Below are 23,845 nucleotides of genomic sequence, written 5' to 3'. Positions count from 1 at the left end.
CTACTACCCAACTTGGGTTTTGGATTATCACCTTACCAAAATGAGCTTGCCCTTCGAGTGTGTAATACACAACTTAATTATGCCAAAGCAACCCAATAAAAATACATGTGAATGGTGGGGAATATGAGAATGGGAAAGAAAATAAGGGGAGGGAAGGAGGGGGTGTGTCGAAGAGAGGGTGTGAAGGGAACATAACATAAATGCTCATTGATACCATCTAAGTTTGAAGAGAGAGAGAGAGAGAGAGAGAGAGAGAGGGGGGTGTGTGTGTGTTGATGGGTAAGGGTGCATGTGCTTGCGGATGTGCATGTGTGCACTGTTCTCAATGGAAGGACTGACAATGATTTAACACCATTTGGTACAAGAGTGCTGGTTTCTTTTATTTTCTTTCCCCAAATTTCATTTGCAGATAGATATAGGTCAGGTAACAGACGAAAGATGAAAGAAAGACATCATGCTTTTTGGGCTCTATTTTGCATAGATGTAGGAAAATTTCATATCCAATATACAATCATCTCGCCGAATCTATTCATCTTTTGGAAAACTCATGGCTAGATTCTTGTTCTCGCGGAAGGCTTGTACTAACAGGGCAGCTTTGTAGGCAAAGAACCCAAGCATCAAAGGAGCCAGCTGCAGTTTCAGAAACAGTGTGTCCAGAAGCTTGATAATTATAATACCTGAAAACCAACTGGAGAGAGAGAGAGAGAGAGAGAGAGAGAGAGAACAAAACTAATACCTGCAATGTAAACTGTGCATTGTCATTGTCAGTTAACCTGTGGTCAAGTGTCCATAACCCAAATAGTGCAGCTGGAACAACAAGCCTGGGTGAAGAGAAGGCCAAAGTGCTCCCTAACACTACCTTCTCAAAAGCCTCCTTTATATCTGTGCTTCGAATACCCTTCCTGCTCAAAAACTTAGTTATCAGATCTCTCATATTCATTCATATGCAGATATAGATGTCCATGTATACATAGTCAAATTTGCATATGATGTATATGTCTATATATACATGCACAAACTTATACCTATGGGCAATTTTTTGTGATATTTTATACTACTCCCCTAAGCCCAATGTGTATGTGCATAGATTTGCATGTATACTATATGTGCACGTGTGTGTGTGTGTGTTTATGCATATGTGCATGTGTATGCATATACAGGTACAGTGCACACACATGCACACACAAAGTTGACCTATGGAGAGAGAACATAAAGGCTCTGGATGACTTACTTCTTCTTACGTTGGCCTAGAAAGACCTCTGCAATGCTGTTTTCTGAGATTTCATCAGCATGACGAAATAGAAGCCTGAGGTATAGCAAACTGCTCCAAGGTCCAATGGGACAGAGATTAGCTAGTATCAAAACAGAGGATTTTATCATCCTAAGAGTATCAACAAACATGGCAAGCCGACAATGTACCCACAAAATATTCTAATGTTTTTCCCACACAAAAGAGCCCCTTTTTAAGGAGAGAACTTCAAACTCAACAGTTAGGCGGGTCAAAGAAATCATATGTAACTGTATTTGTTCAAGTGAACATTGTGGAAAAGCAATGTTTTCCACCACCTCCAGATTTACCATCAAACTGGCTAACAAAATACCTTTATAATCTTTCAATTAATTAGACAATTCTGATCAGAGGAGACATATCCTTGATTTTGAATTCCACACCTTTTGACTTGGCAACTACAGGGGACTGCTTTTACCATCTTTCAGATCTTTAGATTTTCAGAAATGAAGCATGTTGACCTTATGACTGAATAATTTCAGCAGGCTCAAATTATGTAAGGAGAAAAAAAATCTAGGATTGTTTAATGCCTTCTCAACCGTGGGAGAGGATTGATCTGGAACTTTATTTCAGAACTACCAAACTCAGAGAACGGAAACAATGCTATATGCACTATTGTAGGTAAGTTCAGCAAGATGGCCCACATATGGTGAAATTTCTTATGACCCAAATCTTCAAGCTATGTGGATTTTGGAAACATCTCTCAACGGGGCTGCCACAATAATTCAAGGTGCCCTCCCAAGCATGAACCTATTGCTAACTATATATGAGCAAATAGATAACGACTGATCCCTTAGAAAAGAAACTCTCATGTAACCTCCAACTTTTTGGAGGGTCAATTTTTCATTGTACCCTCGTTTTGAACAGACATGCATGCACATGCAGACACAACCACAATGATCAGAAAAAGCTACAAGTATATTTCAAAGAAAAGACTTACCATGCAAACCTGCAAATTCAACTCGACACTGTTGCTCTTGCTTGATGCTACCAGGAATAGTGCTGACTAACGACTGGAGTCTTCCATTCCTGATCTTAGGGAAGCATTTAAACATTATTCTGACACCAGACTTCTCACATACAGAGTGACTGTGACAATGGGAATTGATGACCAATGTTATAGCTTGGTACATCTAGACAGCAAGATGCAGTCTGAACTGAACATTGAACAGCGGGATATTTCTTCGGCAAAGACTCTCTCCAAGTCCTTGATAAAGATTATTCCTTCTCTTCAAGAGGATACAAGGAGAGACTGAATGTATGAGAAGGAGATATGCCTTTCTTGGTACTTGGGATTCAGGCACCTTCCTGCAGTTGGATCTGCACATGGTCTGGCATTAAATGCCACCAAATTGGATCTTTAAACAGCCCTGGTTTTATGCACTCTAATCTAAGCAGATACCTTGGCGAAGTTTATTTATATCTTTTCATTGTCATTGAAAAAGCTTGTGTTGTTTTTTAAATCTCAGTTGATACAATTAATGGGGTTATTACTAGTACCTTCTTTTAAAAGGAATGAGCGTGTAAATAACATGTTTCTCAGCCAATAATCCTTGAAAATAACCTTTTACATTGAGAATCAGACCACATGACATGATCTTAAATGATAATAAACGTAGTTAGGATTACAACACATTGACATGGACAGAATCGTATGCTTCATTACCTTCCTGCTGCTCCAATGCCGTAGCTCAAGGATGCCTGAAATCAACACAAAATAGCATGATTTTTTCTTTAGTAGATTCTACTGGTACTTGACATATCGACAACATTATAGCCTCTCTGAAGTAAAGTAATCTAACAGTCAATTTGAAGGTTAAAGTTTCTGGTTCAAGATGAACAACAATCAAGACAGTGTACCTCAAATGAAAAGGACACAGCACAGTATATGGTGCAAACTGCAGCAATTCCCAAAGTCAGAAGTAAAAGTTCCCGCTTCAGCTGATATCAGCAAAGTAAATTTTAGGTCAAAATATCCACACCCCTCAACCCCTCCCTCCCTCCAATAAACAAGATGCATGTTAACCACATGGATGAACATCTTCTAGGCTCTGCTCAAGGGAGACTGACTTGTGCATATACAGTATATGCACAAGTCAGTCTCCCTTGAGCAGAGCCTAGGAGATGTTCATCCATGCACAAGTCAGTCTCCCTTGAGTAGAGCCTAGGAGATGTTCATCCATGTGGTTATCTTCATTACTTTGTACTTGGATCCTGTATTCTGTTTTAACATTACTGATGATACACTGAAGGGTTCTTGAGTAGTAATTCTTTTCATTAAAAAAAGAAATAATTTTGCACTTTATGAAACAGACACAGCAACATTTCCATATTCAGCCTTCCTCAGAATCTCTATCCTCTTCTTGTAGCCATCAGCATAATTGCAATCAGTCTAAATAAATGGACAAAGTTGACTTTGACCATCGCCTAAGGTTGTTGTGTAAAGGAGTCTGAGAGAAGCCATCACATTCTCCTTCATATGAGAAATGGTCCCAATTGAAATGAAGCTTATGGGGACTTCAGCAGCCAAAGGTTGACTTTCTTGATTGCTGATGCACTCATCCCTGGCCATTAACCACCAAAATAGTGCTGATCTTCAACAAGCTCAGGATGTGACCTGCATTTTTCAAGAATGACACTTCTTGATTGTCTAAGCCATATAAGTCTTGTAAGAAAAAATGATATGCACAGTAATCAGAAATCTAACTCCTTGGGATTTTGGCCGGTAATACTGCCAAAAACTTTGATTAAGTATGGCAATGATGCAAGCAAAGTAGTAGACAAGTAACCTCACAAAAGAGAAGGCTGTCCAGATCCTGTTTCTAGCATAAAGATATTAACTCAATCACTTTGCTAAAAACTTCTTACAAGATCCTTGCTAAGACGATTAGTCTTAGATCCGCTCCCTTGATGCCACACATCATCCACCCCACTCAAACACATTTCTTTGGAGAAAGCAGCATCTTGAACAAAATCTTCACTTTCTAGGAGTTACTTTTTCTGATTCTAAGAACCATGATCTCATTGTGCTTCTCAATTTTGAGGTGCTGTAAATAAATTCTCAAACCCAAAATACAAACACAATCGTACAACAAGGCACAGAATAATGAATGAAAAAATACAATGCTCAATGCAGTAAACACTACGCAAAGCAAATACAACTCTCGTGTCTCTAAAGAACTGAGGTAGAGAATATGAGCTAGAGAGTGTGTCATACTTTATACAGATCCCGAAACACAGTAAACAGCCTCTAGATGTGATCAACAGCTGCAAACACAGATTTGAAGAGACTGGATCAGGTTGAACATGACTAGAGCAGCTCAAAAGAGTAGGCAGCAGGCAGAAAACTGTCAAGAAGAACCAGGCGACTGCTGCAAATAGGAACACAATAGAAGAACTCCTAGATGACTGGCGACAACTGCAGGACTGAAAACGCACACTATAGATGCCTGGTCAGCAGTAAACACAGCAGTCTTTAGGGCACCAGGATGATGGTGATGACTGGAAACAATTGGCAGCAATGGAAACTTCCACCCACAAGAAACTGCTGATGTAGACTGCAGGCAAAGGGCTGGATGCAGGTGCTTAGCTAATGGATATTAGGTTAGGCTTCCAGCAACACACATGCACACTCAGTGAACAAGTGAACATTAAGAGAGAAGAGAGAGTTGGAATGTCACATCCACTATGTGAGAATGATATGAAAGTACATCATAAGTGTAACAAACTCCCCTCCAATGAATGATGTGGACATATACGGAGAATAGGCAAATCAATCCCCAAATAGTATCAAGCCTAGAGCCTTGCAAAAGGCTTCAAACTTCTCTCTAGAGAGAGCTTTCATAAACACATCTACCAAGTTATCTTGTGTAGGGACATAAACCAAGTCTTTCGCCGAAATTTTCTCCTCTAGAGTTAGTACATTCCGATGTAACCTTGTGCAAAGCTTCAGCTCCCGGAAAACTCCCGCCATCGCGATGCGACACTGCCCCCCCATCTCGACTAAACTGTCAACTGCGCCAGTCCTCCTCTCCCCCTGCCTGCGCCCTCTCGTCAGTCCTCCTCCCTCCCGTTCAACAAGCCTCTCTCCCCCCCCCCCCCCCCGGCCCTGCGGCCGCCGCCTGCCCTGCACACCCCACCCACACCCGCCGTCCCTCCCTAGGCCCGCCTATGCTCCGCCTTTCCCCCCTGGCATCTCACTGCTCCCCCCCTCCCCCTGCACAACTCCTCCCCCGGTAGCATAGCAGCGTGATAGGTAGGTTCCAACAGGGACGCGCAATGGAAACCTCTGGTTAGACGCCGGTGCATTCTGCGAGTGCCTGCCAGTCAAACACCTTGCGCATCATCCTCTCTAAGGAACAACTCTTACCCATCCATGCCACAGAGTTGGAGTTGAAAGAAACAGCCATCTTTGGTCAGGTCATTGGACACTCCCCATGGAGGGCCAAGGTACGAGATTGGCTCCACTCCACACTGCGCATTGGCACAGTGCAAATCGTGGAGGCAGTCCTCATGGGCCGATGGATCTTCATGGTTCTACTCACCTCTGCGGATGCAGCTCGTGAGTTAGTGGAGAGCTCACCCTATGCCTCCATGAAGGGGGTCATCTACATGGTTTCTTGGTATAGCAACTTCACTATGGAGTCATTTGCGCTCCACAACAGATCTCTTAGACACCTAGTCACCTTACTTTTCCCTGAACTGGAGGTAGAGTACCGCCAATTAGTGGAGGACTTTGGATGGCTCTTCGGCACAGTTCTCTCTGCCTTCTTCGCGGATGTAGTGGCAGCTACAGGAGTCCCAAAGGTATGATTGGCCATGAAAGACACAAAGAGTATACCAAAGTTCCTGGAGATTGAGGCAGGAGGTCACTCCTTTAGGCAGCAAGTCATTGTGACTGGGCAACCAGAGCAATGCCTGCGCTGCCACGACTTTGGGCATTAGGCAACAGATTGTACACATTTCGAAGCCAAGGCGGCTCTGCTGACAAGCCCGCAGGTGGACGTTGACGGCTTCACATGGGTCCAGAGATGACAGAGAGGGAGATGGCAGGGAGGCCGTAGCCAGCTCCTCAGACGCAGCCTCGACAGCAGGAAGCAGGAGGGCGAGCGACACCCCCTCGGCAAAGCACTCCGCAGCCCGCCCCACCCGACAGGACCGCAGTCCCCCACAGCCACCACCCGTGCCACAGACCACCCCACCTAAGATCCCACAGCCCCCATACCCACCCCCCCACCTTCCAAGCTTCCTCCACTGACCCTGGCCCATAGCCCCCCCTTCTAGGGCCACCAAACCCCCCCCCCCCCCCCAACACTCGCCACGTACCTCCAACCATCCCACCATCCCTCGATCCTCTTCCCCCCCACCACCCCCCCTGCCGAGCACCCCCCCCCCTCCCACAGGAGCTGGCGAGCCACACACGCCTACATCCTCCTTGCACCAGCAGTTTTTCCCCTCCCACAGCCACCAGCAGGCATAGTTGTTGCGCCACGCCTTCCCGAGACAGGCATAGTTGTTGCCACACGAGTTCTTCCGCAGTGGCCCATGGTCCTACCTGAGGGTTGCGGAATGCGGAGAGTTCCCAGTATCTCTAGAGGTGGGGATCTTCATGGTTCGTAAGTCAAGGAGGGGCAAGGTCCATCTACTAGCACCACTAAATGGACCAAACTACACTTTTTTCCTTCAGTCCTCTCACTCAAAGGATTGGACGACGACACAGATAGAGGAGTTGAAGAGTCACGTGGCAGACCACATCTCCCAATGGATGGGAGGACTAGCACTGTTTGCACAGCAGTGGCCTGATTACATGATGGACATTAACTGGTGGGCTGGCGCCGAGGTCCCACACTTGAGCATTATCTTTTGAGCGCCCCCACAATGGAGAGCTCCATGGGATGTGATCGAGTGGCCCCTAGCACAGGCGGCCCGTTTCTACCAATGTACAGAGTCACGACTCTCAGCACGGCTGACAGACGCATTGATAGTACCACCTAGAGCATCTATAAACCCTATGGTCCGCCGGCTGAGGGCCACCATGGGGAACTGGAGTTTGCCGTCCAGACTTGCGCAAAGCGTACTTGCATGCCCCATAGTTTTTCCTCCTCATCAACAGCCTCCATACCGAACAAATGCCTATTCGGTCAGTCGCAAGTTTCCCAATGAGCTTACACCTTACATCCTGGAATGTGAATAGTCTCCACTACAGTGGGGCACGTGGTTCCAAGAAGTTGATTGTTTGGCAAGAGCTGCAACCTGCCCTTGCCGGACGGATCGAAATCTTACTTCTACAAGAGCACAAGCTCACTCCCACCTAGGCCCAGCAGGTAGGGAAGGTACTCCCGAGCAGCTCACACACCTACTAGGAGCACGTCATAGGTGCCCACGACAGGAGTGGAGGTGTATGCACTTCTATTGGCCAGAGTCTCACTGCTTGTGTACGAGAACATGGGACGATAGTGGCAAGGAGGGTTCTATGGATCAGATTGGATGTTGGGGACTTGTGCCTTGGAGTCCTCAATGTCTATGCCCCTACGGACATTAGGGCACGCAACAGGTTTTGGGTGGAGATCGCAGATGGACTCCCAAAGGTGGACTCCTAGATCGTTGGAGGAGACTTCAACAACTTGGAGGCTTTGGAGAACTAGCAGGGTAGAGGCAGAAACTACCAAGGCATGGCTGGGGAGGAGCAGAAGGCATGGGAGGTCTTTCTACTGGCAGTAGGAGCATGCGATGCCTGGAGAGACCCTACCTTCCACAAGAGGGAGAGGTCACTGGACTTCTCTTGGGGATACAAGTGGCTAGGTGGAGTCCTGTTGGAGCGGTTGGACAAGTTTTATGTGGGAGGGTGGGGAGGCTCTCATGGAGGCCAGATTGGGCAATTGGCAAGCACCATCTTGTCCAATCATTGCCCGGTTCTCCTGACACTAGATCCCCAGCATCTGCCCTAGACACACGATCCTGTCGGATCCCTAACTCGATCTATGGGGGAGGAGCGACCAAATCGCAAAGGAGGTTGCAGAGATCCTAGCCGAGTCAAGCAGAATCTGCCGAGAGGTAGCCATACAGGCTAGGCAACACAGTTGGGAGGAGTAGAGAGCACTCCGGTGAGACCTTGCAGCCACACAGAGATTATTACAGGAGGCAGTAGGGGATCCCACCCTCCACGCACAAGCGGTGCGTGCACGAGCAGCCATTGCTGGCCTAGAGGACAAGCGCTCGGAGTTCTCTTTCCGCACCTCAGCAGCATTCTAGGAGCGGAAGGGAGACACAATGTGCATGGAGTTTTTCTAGGTGCACCAGCCTTGCACCTCAAGAGAGCAGATACGCAGCCTTCAAGACCAGTATGGGAGGACTCGTTCTAACCCAGACGAGGTGATGGAGATTGCCACCGACTACTACAGTCGCCTCTTCCAGCAAGAGACAGCCTCAACTAGAGGGCAACGATATAGACAGCAAGTCTGGGATCACATCCCGTTCCTGGTCTCAGAGGAGATGGGACGCTCCCTCCTAGCCCCCTTCACAGAGAAGGAACTAGAGGAGGCTTTCCATACACAAGACAGGCAGAAATACCCAGGAGAGAACAGCCTCTCTAAGGCCTTCTTCACTACCTACTGGGAAGTGGTGAAGGATCCCCCACTGATGGCCTTCCAAGAGATTTTCACTTCAAGACAGGTGCCAGGGAGTCTTTCTGCAGGCCTTATCAGTCTTCTCCCCAAAGGGGGAGACCGATTGGAGCTTTCCCAGTGCAAACCAATCACCTTATTGTCAATGGCCTATAAGGCACTTATCAATCTTCTCCCCAAAGGGGGAGACCGGTTGGAGCTTTCCTAGTGGAGACCGATCACCTTATTGTCAATGGCCTATAAGGCACTAGCAAAGATGATTGGTAGGTGACTACGCCCCGTGCTTCCAGACATCATGCATGACACACAAACAGGCTCTATCCATGATAGGAGCATCCTGGACAATGTATTCACCTTCTTTGAGGCAACAAAGCAAGCTCAGCACACTGGGCAGAGACTGGCGGTACTACTCTTAGATTTTGAGAAAGCTTATGACAAGGTGGACTGGGATTTCCTAGAGGGCACCATGGTGAGGTTGGGTTTTCCCCAAGCTTGGATTCGCGGGGTCTCCATGCTTTACAGATTGGCCACCAGCAGGGTTCTCATAGGTGGTGGGAGTGGGGAGGAGTTTCGGCTAGAGAGATCGGTTCGGCAAGGCTGCCCCCTGGCTCCGTACCTATTCCTAATCTTTGCAGAGGCAATGTCCCACTTCCTCACATCACGTGTGAGCGGATTACGCGGCCTCCAACTTCCAATGAGAGAGGAGACTAAATTGTTAGACTCAGAGTATGTAGATGATACAGCACTCTACATAGAGGATGATGAGCTGATGCTAGAGAGAGTGAGGCTAGCTCTTGAGGTGTTCTGTTTTGCAATGGGAGTGAAAATCAACTGGTGAAAGTCGGTTGGTTTCCTCACAGACCCGAACTCTAGCACAGAGTGGGGCGTCCACCTGGGATTTAGATGGTTGAGCAGAGCTGTCTGGTACCTAGGGTTCTAGGTGGGACTCCACATCACTTCCGCCCGGCAGTTTCTTCCAGTCCAGGATTCTATTTGGAGAAAGCTGACCTACTCGAGCGCGGCTCGCCTCTCACTAGCCGGCCGAGCCCTGGTGGTTAACTAGGTCCTCCTAGCGACAGCCCAGTACATCGCCTTGTGTTGGTACTTCTCCTCATCCTGCGTAGTGCAGCTTCGCCGCCTAGTGCGGAACTTCCTTTGGTCCGGGTCAAACGGCTCCAAGGATTCCAAGGCCAAGGTGGCGTAGGCGACCACCATACGGCATCGGTCAGAGGAAGGGCTCAGGATCATAGACCTAGAGTATCAGAGTATGGCCCTCTTGGGCAAGCTATTTGTCCGCAGCCTCCACAACCTCACACTGGGAGGGCAGACCTGGAAAGTCCTATTACGAGAGGGTCTTCAGGATTATAGACCGAGGCTTGGCAAGAACTGGAGGCCATTTTTGAGATGGATCTTCACGTTAGTCCAGATCACCCGCCCTAAATCACCTTTCCTATGCAGCTTGCTCCGCATGTGGCAGGGCCTCTGTAAGGCCCTAATCCAAAGCCCCCTACGCTGCCAGGAGGAGATAGACCATCAGTTGGTGATCTAGAACCCTCAGGTCAGGGATCGAGAAGGGGCACAGATTGGCAAGCGCCTCCACGTCCAGTGGGCTGGTTGGGAGGCTGGCCCGGCTCGTACCATCAGGACATGGCGGGAGGTGTATAGGATGGTGGACGAGGAGATGTTGCAGCGAGTATTAGGCTGCCAAAGAGGAGTGGAGTTAAGGAGAAGGGAGATAGACGCAGCAATACCTCAAGAGTGGCTTGCTCCCCCCGATACGAGAGCTGATAGAGCCTGGGGAGGTATGGGCCGCAAAGTTTTCACTAGCAGGCATCGCCCTACAGGTGGCAAGTAGAGTGGGCGGCGCTCCACCTGGGATGTTCTTCACCGTACAGGAGGGAGGGCGTCTGGCTCTTGACAAAGGACAGCAGGATGCGGGGATAGCTGTCCTTTCATGGAAGAGGATCCAAGTGATGGGCCTTCAAGGGAAGACATGGCGGCTGGACCCTTTTGTCTTTTGGCAGGAGCTCAGAGAGTAATGCCGCTAGAATTAGGAGGGCAGGCCACTTAATGAGTTGGAGTGGGATTTGGGAGACTGGCTATGGCCGGCCACTGCGGTCGCCAAGAAGCCACCGAGGTTCCTGGAGTACACTGTCAGGATTGACAGACACATACTGATGCAAGAGAATATGGATTGGGCACCGTCACGTAGCAGACACAGGGCGGAGCACAGCATCACGAAGCCTTTCCAACGGACCTCCTGGCGTTGCCTATGGGATAGATGGAGACCAAGGAGGGTATCATATTTTTTATGGCTGGTGGCACATGGAGGCTTGGCGGTGGAAAGCTGACTTGCCCAAATGCAGAAGGAGGGAGGTTATAAGCGTTGCACACAGCAACCTCTGGAAACCCCAAAGCACTGCCTCTAGTCATGTGAGGCGACGCAACTCATGTGGAGAGGAGCATGCCGCATCCTTCGCCGTATAGCACCCAACCTTTGATGTATCTCATGGGAAGCTTTCTGCTGGCAAGTGGTCAACCAGGGTCGTCACCTTCTGTATGAGGCCGAAATGCAGGACACGATATTCATTATCGAGGCAAGGTTGTGCGTAGTGGTCGGTTTAGAGGCTCTACCCATCCGTCAAGTGCTAGAGCCAGCAACAGACTGCTCTAAGGTATGGGAGATCATAGGGAGCCTTACTAGTTGGCATATCTGGAAGGCACGATGCCAAGAGGCTTTTGGCAGAGAGAAACTTTTAGTACAGGTGACCTTAGCAGAGCTCCGGACCTCCATCATCCACTCCCTCCACGGCTGATGGGATCAGGTGCATGGCGAGTCCAGGGCTCGTCAGGAACTCCAATGTCATTTTATGCGCACTTGGGGCGACCAGGATCTATTTTTCGTGATGCAGGCAGACAACCCCAGATGGCAATACACCCCCCCTCCATGGCTTCTTGTCCCCATCCCCCCTAGACCGCCTTGAGAGGCTTGTATACATGATGTATTTGTAACTTTCATCAGCTCCAGCTAGTCTGTTAAGCATGAGCACTCCATTGTAATCTGTTTTTTTAAGTAATATAATCAGCCGCATTTTACTTGCAAAAAAAATAAACTAAGTTAACCTCCCCTGCATGGAGCCTCTCTCTGACATAATAATAATGCACCTCAATGTGCATAGTACGAACATGAAATTTTGGATTCCTCGCAACTGCCATGGCACTCTAACTATCATTATAGCTAGAAGTGGGTGATTGTTGTTGCACACTAAGATCAACCAAAAGGCATCTAAGCCATACACATTCCAACGTAGCTGTAAATGTTGCACGGCATTCATTCATAGCTAGATGTGGCCAATATAGATTGCTTCTTGCTCAACCAAGAAATGCATGAATCACCAAGCATGAAACAGCTACCACTAGTGGACACCCTCATGTCAAAATAACCAGCCCAAACTCTATCTGTGAATGTGTGCAAGCAAAGAGATGTGCCTTTACGGTAAAAAAGGCCCAATGTTCGAGTTCCTTTAAGATAGCAAAGCACACATTTAACTACTTGCCAATGTGTAGCACCAAGGCTATGCATAAAGCATGCCAACTGAGGGATCCCAAATTGAATATTTGGCTATGTATTACACAAATACAATAAGCAGCCAACAGTTCGCTAATAAAGAGAAGCATCAAATGAATCTCCTACATCATCAAGTGTAAACCTATAGCCTGTCTCAAATAGAGTAGAGATAGGTTTGCAATCTTGCGTCTGAAAATGCCCAAGGAGACACCCAATGTACTTAGATTGTTGCAAAATAATGCGCCCCTCAACTGCAGTAAACTATATGCCAAGATAGTAGTGTAAGTGGCCAAGATCTGTCACACCAAAAGCATGCTGCAATTAAAGTTTTAAGGCTGAAATATGTGCTTCATAAGGCCCAATCAATAGCATGTCATCCACATAAAGAATGAGAATCAAAAGGTTATCCCTATGTTTGCGGATATAAAGTGTGCTTTCAGTGTGTGAATTATTAAAGCCAAGAGCAATCAAGTATGCATATATCTTTTCATACCATGCCCTAGGTGTCTGTTTCAATCCATAAAGGGCCTCATGCAAACGCCATACCTTGCTTTCTGACGCAATCTGAACAAAGCCAAAAGGTTGTGCGACATAAACCTCCTCACGAAGATCACCATTCAGAAAAGCAATCTTCACATCCAACTGATGCACATGCCAATCATAATGAGCAGCCCAAGCAATGACACTGTGAATGATGGTTATACATGAAGTGGGTGCAAATGTCTCATCATAGTCAATCCCATGCTGTCGGGCATACTCTTTGTCAACAAGACGTGCCTTGTAGCAATCAATGCTACCATCAAATCTACATTTTAATTAGTAACCCACTTTGGCCCTATAGCACGCTTGCCAACAAGCAAGCCACATAACTCCCATGTGTCATTTTTATGAATAGAGTCCATTTTTTATTGCATAGCTGCCATCCAATGTTCATTTTGTAAAGCATTATGTAAAGAAATAAGTTCCTCATTGCATGTAGTAGCCATGAGTGCATGTGCAACCAAGTTACCCTGGGCATGGCGAGTGGCCACTCTAGTTCTATTGGAAAGTGGAACAGATTGTCTATCGTCCTATAATGTATCTAACATCTATCTAGGGATTGTTTTATCTTCCCAAATAGCAGCTCTCTCATCAGCCACTTCATAATCAGCAATGCCTTGGTAAATGGGCTGAAAATCAAACTGTTTTTCAGCATGTTTTTGCTACAGATTTCACTCTTGAAAACCCTTAAGAGGTTGCTGAAATTAACCAAAATCAGATGCACTTTGTTGAAATAATGGCAATAAATTGTCAAACATGTCCATAGGATCCACATTGGGCTGAATTTTGCTGCCCATGAAGAGCCGACCAGCATGTTCGACGAATACCACATCTCTACTAACCAAAATCTTATTGGAGGGTTGATATAAGCGGTACACCCTTTACTTTTTGCACGATAACCAATAAAAATGTATTTGATAGCATTATCTTGCAATTTATGTCTTTGTGGTTGTAGCATCAAATTATATGCCAAACAACCAAAGACACAAATATGAGACACCATTGGTTTTCATCCATTCCAAGCCTCAAAAGGCGTACATTCAGCCAATACTTTGGTGGGGCTACGATTCAATATATACACTACACAGATAATAGCATCAAGCCAAAACTTTGGGAACATCTTATTGTGTGACAGCATACAATGTGCCATTTCCATCAAAGTGCGACTTTTCTTTCAACCACACTGTTTTGTTGAGGTGTGTAAGAGTACACTAATGTATAATGGCCTTTTCAACCAAAAAAAAGTTGAACTCCCATGACATATATTCCCTTTCTCCATCAATCCATAGTGTAATTAGTTTCCATTCACTCTCATTTGCCAAGAAGGTTTTAAAGCACATAAACACTTCTAACTTGTGCCTTAAAGCATATGCCCAACAATGACAACTTATGTCATCAATGAAGATAACAAAGTACAAGTATCCTTCAATGGATTTGAAACGCATGGGCCCATAAACATCACTATGCACACAAACTGTAGCATTTTATCAGCATGCATAGATCCACCTTTGGGAAACGAAGCACAATGCATTTTACCAAGTACACAACTTTCACATACATTGTGAGTAGGTGCTTTTAACGGAGGGAGATCAAGCACCATATTTTTGCTTTATGGCAAAGCAATGAATGGGAGCAGCCTGTCTATTTATAGATGTGGAAGGGCGCCCCAAAAATTAGGGTTTCCACTAAACTTTCTCGAACCGCTCCCCATTTCAGGGTTTCCACTGAACTCTCTCGAACCGCTCCCCGTTTTAGGATTTTACTCTAAAAGAGCATTTTTAGTGTGTTCTGGGGCTATTTAAGAGGCTAATCAGCAAGTAAACAAAACCTGTAAAGGAGATCAAAGTCTGCAATCACAAAGGTCAGTAGTGAGATGCTCCAAAAAAAAAACTAAACTAAAATGAAAAGCTAACTAAAGGAACAAGTGCAAAGATGCAAATGTGTATGTGTGTGTGAGTAAATGCAGCGGAAGACTTAAAATGTAGAGACAAAAATCCTATGGGCCCGACTCTAAGAGTGCAAAAAATGAATGCTAGACTGACCTAGGGTATCCGAAAGGACCTAGAGACATGTTAGTCTAAGAAGGTGGCCACCATCGCGTACGTTCAGTAGCAGGGCTCTGCCAAGGGAACGCCTGACGAGGTGGGGAGAAAGGTGAGATAGATGCATGAAGTGCAACGGGATCGGAACTTGCAGACCAATCAACCAGTCCCTTAGGGGTAGTGAAAGAGATGGGCTGCTGAGACTGTACACGAGCCACATGTCCAGCAGCAACAACGGGTGCTAAAGGAGCAGATGAAGCAGGAGCGGAAGGCATAGCCCCACTGTACTGTGGAGTCGCAGCGGTCTGCTGAGGCTTTTTAGGTGGAAGACCTTGGGCCTTGGAGCGACACTCCTCGTCCGCATGGCCTGCTCTCTGGCAGTGTATGCAAAACCGGTTTTTCTTACGAAGTTGCTGCCAGAGAGGTCTTGATTCTTTGGTTCCATCTGAGGAAGAGGAGTCACCCTTTGATTGGCTTGCCTTCGCATCTAGCGAGTTCTTGCCACTGGTGGTTTTCCCTCCTGAAGAAGAGGCAACCAACCCCCTCTGCTCTGAATAAGGCTGTGATGAGGATTTCTTGTGGACTTGATCATGCAGCCTTACGTAAGGCAAGAACTGGCACTCAAACTCGTAGAAGGTTGGCAATCGAGGTTGGGAGATAATGTGTTGAATGAAATCGAAGTATTTTGCGGGCAACTTATTCAAGAAGAATGTAACCTGATCATCATCTAACTTTGGAGAGCCAATAGTGGCGAACTCGGCAAGTAACTGCCTATAGTCAGCCAGCTTGACTTTCAGATCATCCCCTTTCTTAAGAGAGAACTCTTGAAGCTCAAAGTCGAGATTGATGCGCTGAGTACGATCACGAGCCACATAGCGGTCGAGAAGGTGACTCCAACGCTCTGACGCGAGCGGGAAGTGCTACAACTGAGAGTGAAACTCAGGAAGCAATCCCTACATCAACTCAACATTAGTTGTAGCATTGCGGACTCTCCATTGACTGATATAGTCAGGATGAGCTAGTCGAGGGTCCGACATAGGCTCTAGACCAATGACGAGGTCCCAAAGACCCTGAGACTCAAGCACTTGTTGCATGAAATTCAACTAAGTAGTGAAATTTAACCCATTAAAACATGTCTTATCCGTAAAGGCATTCTTGGCCGTTGCAACAAGAGTTGTAGTGCTCGGAGATGGAGTGTGAATAAGTGTAGTGGAGGTAGGATGGAGGAGTGGAGTACACTTGGGAATGGGCCCCAAAGTGCCTACCAGGCATGCGGGTAGTGTGCAAGGTGGATCCATAAGTAAAGATGGGTTGACTAGGCATGGACATGGTAGCCACATGAGGAACCCAAGGAGGTGGGATGGAAACATTGGGAGCAGAAGTTGGGAATCCCTGTGTAGGTGTAATCCAAGGAGAGTGTGAAGACACACCATAAGCTCAGGATGGAAACCTCCGCGTATGAGTGGTCATGGGAGATGTGAAGCTGGGGATAGTGAGGGGGATACCCATCACAGTCGACCCAGGAGTTATGGGTGTGCTCATTTGTTGAAAGGTGAGAGGCACTGTGTTAAAGGGTGGCGTTCCCCCTAACGAAGTACCATGGTGCAAAGAGGTAGAGAATGGGGTGGAGAAGGAAAAGGTGCTAGGAGCAGAGATGAAAGATCCAACCCCTACGGTGTGTGAAGCAAATGTGAAGTGTAATCCAAGATTTTGGAAAGATGATGAGAGATGATCAAGGAGGTGGGATGGACATGGTAGCCACATGAGGAACCCAAGGAGGTGGGATGGAAACATTGGGAGCAGAAGTTGGGAATCCCTGCGTAGGTGTAACCCAAGGAGAGTGTGAAGACGCACCATAAGCTGAGGATGGAAACCCCCGCGTATGAGTGGTCATGGGAGATGTGAAGCTGGGGATAGTGAGGGGGATACCCATCACAGTCGACCCAGGAGTTATGGGTGTGCTCATTTGTTGAAAGGTGAGAGGCACTGTGTTAAAGGGTGGCGTTCCCCCTAACGAAGTACCATGGTGCAAAGAGGTAGAGAATGGGGTGGAGAAGAAAAAGGTGCTAGGAGCAGAGATGGAAGATCCAACCCCTACGGTGTGTGAAGCAAATGTAAAGTGTAATCCAAGATTTTGGAAAGATGATGAGAGATGATCAAGGTGTGATATAGAAGAGGGTGGATGGGAGGGAAGTGAGAAGTGTGTGTGATATACTCAAATGAAACAAAAGTTGTAGATGTACCTTAATTCCATCTACTTCGTGAGCCCCCTCTATTGAAGTTTACATACGCAAAGCCATCCAGATCTTGTACCTCAAAAGAAGAAACAGGCGAGGGTTTTGATTCATGCAACACAAAAGAATTGTACAAACCTGACATTGGACCTGGCTGGGATGATGAAGATGAATCGCCAGATGTTGCAAATGCCGTATGTCCTCCATGATCGGAGAGGTGGCTAGCCTCACCAACCGGTCCGGATGTGGTAGCAAAACTGGTAGGAGGGATGTAAACATCACCGTACTTGTTGCGATAGTACTCCTCAAAGTCCTCCTCTGTCATGTTAGTGAAATCTGGTGAAGGTGGAGTGTCGTCCTCCTCACCGAGTCCATAATGCCGTCTCAAGGCCTCCAATGATGGAGAAGCCTGATAAGACATCATAGGAACTGGAGAAGAAGGTGTCTGGGACATTGTGATTCGGTTACGAGTCGTATTGTGTGCCTCGCAGAGAGACTAGCTCTCAACAATATCAGCAAGATACTCTTTACAAGAGCACCGCCTTTGATACCATGTTAAGAAGGCTGCTAGGGTTTGCACTGAGGGGACACAGAGTATACGACCACGACAGAAACACAAAGACATAAACACAGACACAGAGGGCAAAACTCAAACCCTAAACGCAAAACTCGAAACTCAAACACAAACAGAAGAAGGGAGAGAGAGAACGTAACTCTGAAGTGAATGAATGTTGTAAATGGATGTAAGAGTGTACAGTGTGCTCAAGGGCACAGCAATGTTGGAGTGTTATGTCCACCGAAGACGGATCCCAAGTCTGTGACCACCAGTCAAAGTGTAGGAGTGCTGAATAGTGAATGGCAGCAAGCTGGTCACCAAAACGCAGCAGTCTAGAGGCTAGAAACTGGTAAACGCAGCAGTGTACCACCGATCGGGGGCTGGAAACTGTGCACAGTCTGCTGTAAACAGCAAGCTAAAATAGTATCTGAGAGTGTTAGGACCTGCAATGCTGAAAACGCAGGCTGTCTGATCCTAGAGATGATGGACAGCAGGCTGAACAGCAGTCTAGGACAGTTTTGTAGCAGTCACCAGCACTACAGCAATGGACAGGCTGAAGATGATGTGGCTGCAGTCGATGATGGCTAGACAGCAGATGGAGGCAGGGGCTGCAGGCTGGAAACTGGGCGCCAACAGCAGCAGAGGGTGTGTGAGCTGGTGTAACCTTCAAACAAGGATGATAGCTGAATGGGGGCAACGTGTCTATTTATAGATGTGGAAGGGCGCCCCAAAAATTAGGATTTCCACTAAACTTTCTCAAACCACTCCCCGTTTTAGGGTTTCAACTGAACTCTCTCGAACCGCTCCCCATTTTAGGGTTTTACTCTAAAAGAGCATTTTTAGTGTGTTTTGGGGCTGTTTAAGAGGCTAATCAGCAATCATGCATTGGGTGGGATTGATTCCTATGCTAAAAACACTTACTACTATTTCTTTTTTATTTGTGCATGCATTGATGGTTGCACAAGAAAGATTGATTGTGCTTGCAATAGTTAGATCTGATTGTAAATATATAATCAAGATAATAAGAGGAAAGATCCTCTATTCCTCCCCCACAGTTAGACGCAGAACCCTGCTCCAAGGGGATTTTTTTATACCACCATGACGAAGAGCTTTGGACCTCAGCCCCGATGATGAGAGGTTGCTCAGTGAGGAATCCGTTAGGCAAGAGGAGGCGGGAGTGCCAAGGTGGCCATGACCCAGGCGTTCCACCCATGCCTCCTTCCCATCCCATCACTCTTGAAGGGCTATCCTCGGGCTAGGAACAAAGAACTCTAATAACACCCCTCTCATATAAATCAAGTTGATAGAGTCCATTGTGCAATGTACCAATGACAATGAGGGCATCCCCATCACTACAGTCATAAACATGTATCGATTCATATGGAATTCAACCACAAAACCAACACATGCAATGGTTGAAATTGAAAGGAAATTTTTCTTTATGTTTAGCACATATAAGACCTTTTCAAGCATGATGGTTTTTTCATCTACTGCAATGATGGGAATCTGACCAATACCTTGGATTGCATACGAAGCATTATTTGCACATATAACAAATCCCCCCTTTTGTACATTTGCATATGCTACAAACAAGTCACGAAAAGATGTTATGTGCTTGGAAGCTCCGCTATCAAACTGTGCTCTATAATTTTCAGCCATTAAAAGACCATGTTTATGTGAAGAGGGATCATACAAACATGCCCCTTCTTTCTGCAATAATTGTATCTCTTTTTCTTAGCACCGTCATCCTTGGTGCTTAAAGAGGGATGCCATGACCTGCATTTGATTTGATGGCTGGCTGCACCTGCTTGATAATCCTTGTAGGAATGCTAGGTAGGGGTGAAGTTATGATAAGTCAATTTATGATAGTGGTAAGTCTAAGGAGAGATTTGAAAGTTTAAAGGTTCTAAGGTTTAGAGGAAGAAAAGACAATGAATAGAAAGGAAAAAACATGAGTTTATGAAAAAGGAAAGAGCCATTCAGAAAATTGTTGAGAAGGGAGAGGCGTGAGGATCTTAGGATGCACCATCCTCTCTACACCCCGAGAGAGAGAGAGAGAGAGAGAGAGAGAGAGAGAGAGAGGGAATCGGGATTACAGAGACTTTGGATACAATGCCGAGAGGGGGAAGAGAGGAGGCAACTACAATCATCGCCTTCAATCTACTCCTCTTCTTGATCATTCTATCACCATGCCCCCATTTTCATTATCATCCTCGGCTTCTTCTTGATCGTAGCCTCCTTTTTTATAATCACCCACTCCTACTTGACCATCACCAGCCTCATTATCATCATCTTTTGCCCCATCGTCATCTTCTCCATTAATCACTTCCCCTATCATACCTTCAATTGATCCTTTTATCCCCCATCATAACCACCATCATCTCTCTCTCTCTCTCTCTCTCTCTCAAAGATTTGTAAAGTACAATGGTTCGAGTAAGAATTGTGAAATGCTATGGGTGGGGGGAATCAAAGTGGCTGCTGCTGAGCTGAAGTGTAGGAGGATTGGGATCTTTGGCTAGCCTGCAAAGACAAGGAATTCCAAAGATGCAACTATGCACTGAGAAATTTCCAAGTAAGTGTGTCATTGTTTTATCAATTAGTATATAGAAATTTTTCAATTTACCATGTTTAATATTTTTCATCTATGCATTCAAACCTGATTATGCATTTTATGTATTTCATATGAATTGTAAACTTTGTTTGAAATTTTTTTAAAAATGAAAAGTTGAGAAAAACACACGAAACTGGTTGTAAACAAACCTTTGAAAATTCATAAGAAATTATAGGAAGAATGTTAGATGGATCTGATATTTCTCTAGTGTTAAGGATATGAAAAGGATTCTCTATAATTTTTCTTAGAACTTTTAGAATCCATTTACTACTTCTAAAAATTGAAAAACTAAGCTTTTTGAGTAAAAATTATACTTTTCAGTATATGAAAATAATGAAAATGGCTTAATATTAGCTGAAAATTTGTGAGTATGGAAAAAAACATGATTCTGATTTTATATGATTTTATCAGACTTTTATAAGTTAATAAAGAATTAAAATCAGATTATTAAGTCAAATTATGCACTTAAACTGTTGAAGCAAAACCATGTAGTTATCTCTTTACTGTGCACTGGGATTTAAGGGTTACGATAACCTGAAATGGGCTACACACTTTATTATAAAAATTTATTTACTAATAAATAAAAACAAAATACTCTAAATATTTAAATTTTTCATGTGGTTATTTGAAATTTATATGTGAAAGGATAAGCAATAGCATGAGGATAAGCATCAGCACTGACAAAGAAGCACTTAAAATCACTTCATTTTAGTTGCTAATTATTATAGTGAAGAGAGGAGGGCCAAAAGAATAAATTATTAAGTAGGGGGAAAATTTTTTGGGCTTAAAAATAGACTTTGTGTGTGAATGTGCGGGAGTGGAAAAGGAGATAGGTTTTATCTTGTTCGTTATTTAGTTTAAGGAATTGAAAGAAAAACATTTTGATTGAGATCTTAAATAAATTAATTGTGAGGGGAGGGGGTTTAAAAAGGGAATTAAGATTTATGGGTTTTTGGACATTAGGCTGATTTCTTTGAATGCTTTTCTTTTCTCTTGAACAAATAAAAGAAATTAAGTTATTAAGGCATAGAAAGAAATTACAAAGGAATTTAAATGGTGGACTTCTAGATGCTACAATTTGAAACAAACTTCCTTAAAGTCAAACAAAATACAATTCCTAGATAAAACACCACAAGAATGGCAAGGAGCAAATTATGAGGAGTTGCTTCTGCAAGATGGGGGGGAAGCCATAGTTAGCCAAGAATTAGAATTCTAGTGCCTATCTAGAGACTCAACCGTGAGTGGAAAGTGATATTTATGGAAACTAAGTTACTTGGTACATACATATTCTACAATGTTAGTTGGGCTACTAGGGTAGTTGATAGCAAAAGCTTGGAAGGTTAGTCAAAGTGAGCAATATTAGTAAGAGATCCCACCTATTTAGTGCAACTACTCTTAGGAGTTGGCTTGAAAACTCAAAGTGAACAAGTGAATAGCAAGAGAGAAGAGAGTGCTAGAATATCACATCCATTATATGAGAATGATATGAAATTGCAATCCCTAAGGTACTAAGTACCACACCAACTGATGGGTGTTCACACAAGGAAAAAACTATCCTCAAGCTAGAAGGTAAAAAGTGTCTATGGATAAGGGAGCGTTCAAACGAAAACTTAGGAGGAAACGATAAATGTAACAATGGACAATAGCTCCAACTAAGATGGCTGCCAAGAAGGGGCGTGGTTAGCATAGAACAAGGCGCAATCAATTTGCAAACAAGAATGGGGATTACGTGGTGGGCATCCTCTCTATTTATAGATCAGCGGATCCTCCCAAATTAGAGTTTGGCATGTGGGGCAGACACTCTCTAGGAATTTGGAAAGAAACTTTGGTAATAAGCATGTTCTAGGAATTTAGAAAGCGGTCATTTAATGATAACTTTGATAATAAGCATGTTCTGCGGCTGTAATAAAGAGCTAGTCAATATACGATGCTGCTTTTAGCTCAAGGCCCCCTCTCAAGCCCAAAATTGGAACCTTATGGGGCTGTAATAAAGAGCTAATTAGTATACAATACCTTTTCTAGCTCAAGGCCCCCTCTCAGGCCCAAAATTGGGACCAGGAAGGGACTGCAGAAAAAGTAGAATTCAGCCGATAATCATCATCCCAAGGTGTTCCAACCCAAAGCAGCCAGCGCATTGGGCCAAGGGCGCACATCATCTTTTCAAACATGTTGTTACCAGGCAGTTTCAGAAAATAGAGCTGAATGAAACAATCATTCCATTCAAAGAGATCCAGCAAAGACTTGCACCACTCATCTAGATATTTGTATTCGGAATAGTAAAGATTTGGATACGTGAGCCTGAGCAGCAATCAAACGTGAGCTCATAAACAATCCACTATCCATACACTTCAACCTTGCTTTGAATCTGCAGGTTGCTTGTCAATGTTTAAGAATCTACCACATCATGCTGGAACTGTGAAATTAAAAACATGCAGCTACATTCTCTAAAAAGTGCACATCATATTGGAAGTGAACAAACAAAAAACATACAGCTTCATACTCTAAAAAACCAGCCCTTCTTCGATCATCTCGGGATATTTGTCTCTCCTGTCAAAGCATACAATGCAAATGTCAGACATTGCAGAATCCTTTTCACAACCAGCTATGTAAACTTCTTCCCAAAACTCACATATAAGTGAATAAAACTCCAGGTTCACTTCATGCATATAGTACAAAGAACTAGATATGTTACTTTACAGAGACACCAGCAGATCCTCAAATTGAATAACAAGTTTTATTTGAGTACACTGTAATAACGCGGTTACAATCACTCAATACTCCAACCAGTCACAGTTAAACTGGAGAAAACAGTGAAATTTCATAACGGCTAGTTTTTCATCAAGTCCTCCTTAAATAACACAGTTACTTGGATACAATTGAGGAGCTACACAGTGACTGTCTTTCATGCATAATGCAAAATCTTCAAATGAAGATTGCCATCAGAAAGGTTAACCACAGTAAGCTGTCTCGCTGCCTGCCCACACTTGCCCCCTCTTTGACACAGTTTCTCAGTGAAAAACCTCATAAAAGACCAAGATGTTGCTATGCTTCACCACACTTGCCTTCTTGAAGTCTGTGGCCATGTATTGTACTAAAGATGTGGCACACATGCCATTCTTGACAGAGACACGTGGCCCTCATCTGAATGTGCTCTTTTACATGATACCACATGTGAGCTTCTGTCACTTTCCATGGCTTTCACAATTGCCATGTGTCACCTACCAATACATAGCAATGTTAGGCCAATAGGGGCTTAATGGTGCACCTTCCTTGCTGTCCTGATGACAATCATACAATCTGAATCAAAAATAGAAAAATGTACCTAGTTGTATTTTGTCCCTAATAGCTTTCCAGTTTTACACAGATAATACCTGCACTATTAAA

At 44.9% G+C, this 23,845-nt stretch overlaps 1 protein-coding gene across 1 annotated transcript in view; it reads right to left on the bottom strand.

The window, feature by feature from the left end:
- Positions 1-354: 354 nt before the first annotated feature.
- LOC148030215 (uncharacterized) overlaps positions 355-23,845 on the bottom strand; it is a 67,175-nt gene continuing 43,684 nt past the window's right edge. Inside the window, exons 6-11 of the mRNA XM_087686487.1 lie at positions 22,952-23,008; positions 3,149-3,229; positions 2,955-2,989; positions 1,232-1,321; positions 737-902; positions 355-630 (exon numbers count right to left, since the gene is read on the bottom strand). Of these exons, the coding sequence (XP_087542613.1) occupies positions 526-630; positions 737-902; positions 1,232-1,321; positions 2,955-2,989; positions 3,149-3,229; positions 22,952-23,008 (534 nt within the window). The 3' untranslated portion in view covers positions 355-525. The remainder of the gene's footprint in view (positions 631-736; positions 903-1,231; positions 1,322-2,954; positions 2,990-3,148; positions 3,230-22,951; positions 23,009-23,845) is intronic.

Source organism: Lygodium microphyllum, chromosome 10 (assembly GCF_053477565.2).
Source record: "Lygodium microphyllum isolate KBCC chromosome 10, Lygodium_microphyllum_v1.1.10, whole genome shotgun sequence".
Lineage (NCBI taxonomy): Eukaryota > Viridiplantae > Streptophyta > Polypodiopsida > Schizaeales > Lygodiaceae > Lygodium > Lygodium microphyllum.
This window is presented reverse-complemented; position numbering and strand designations above follow the sequence as displayed.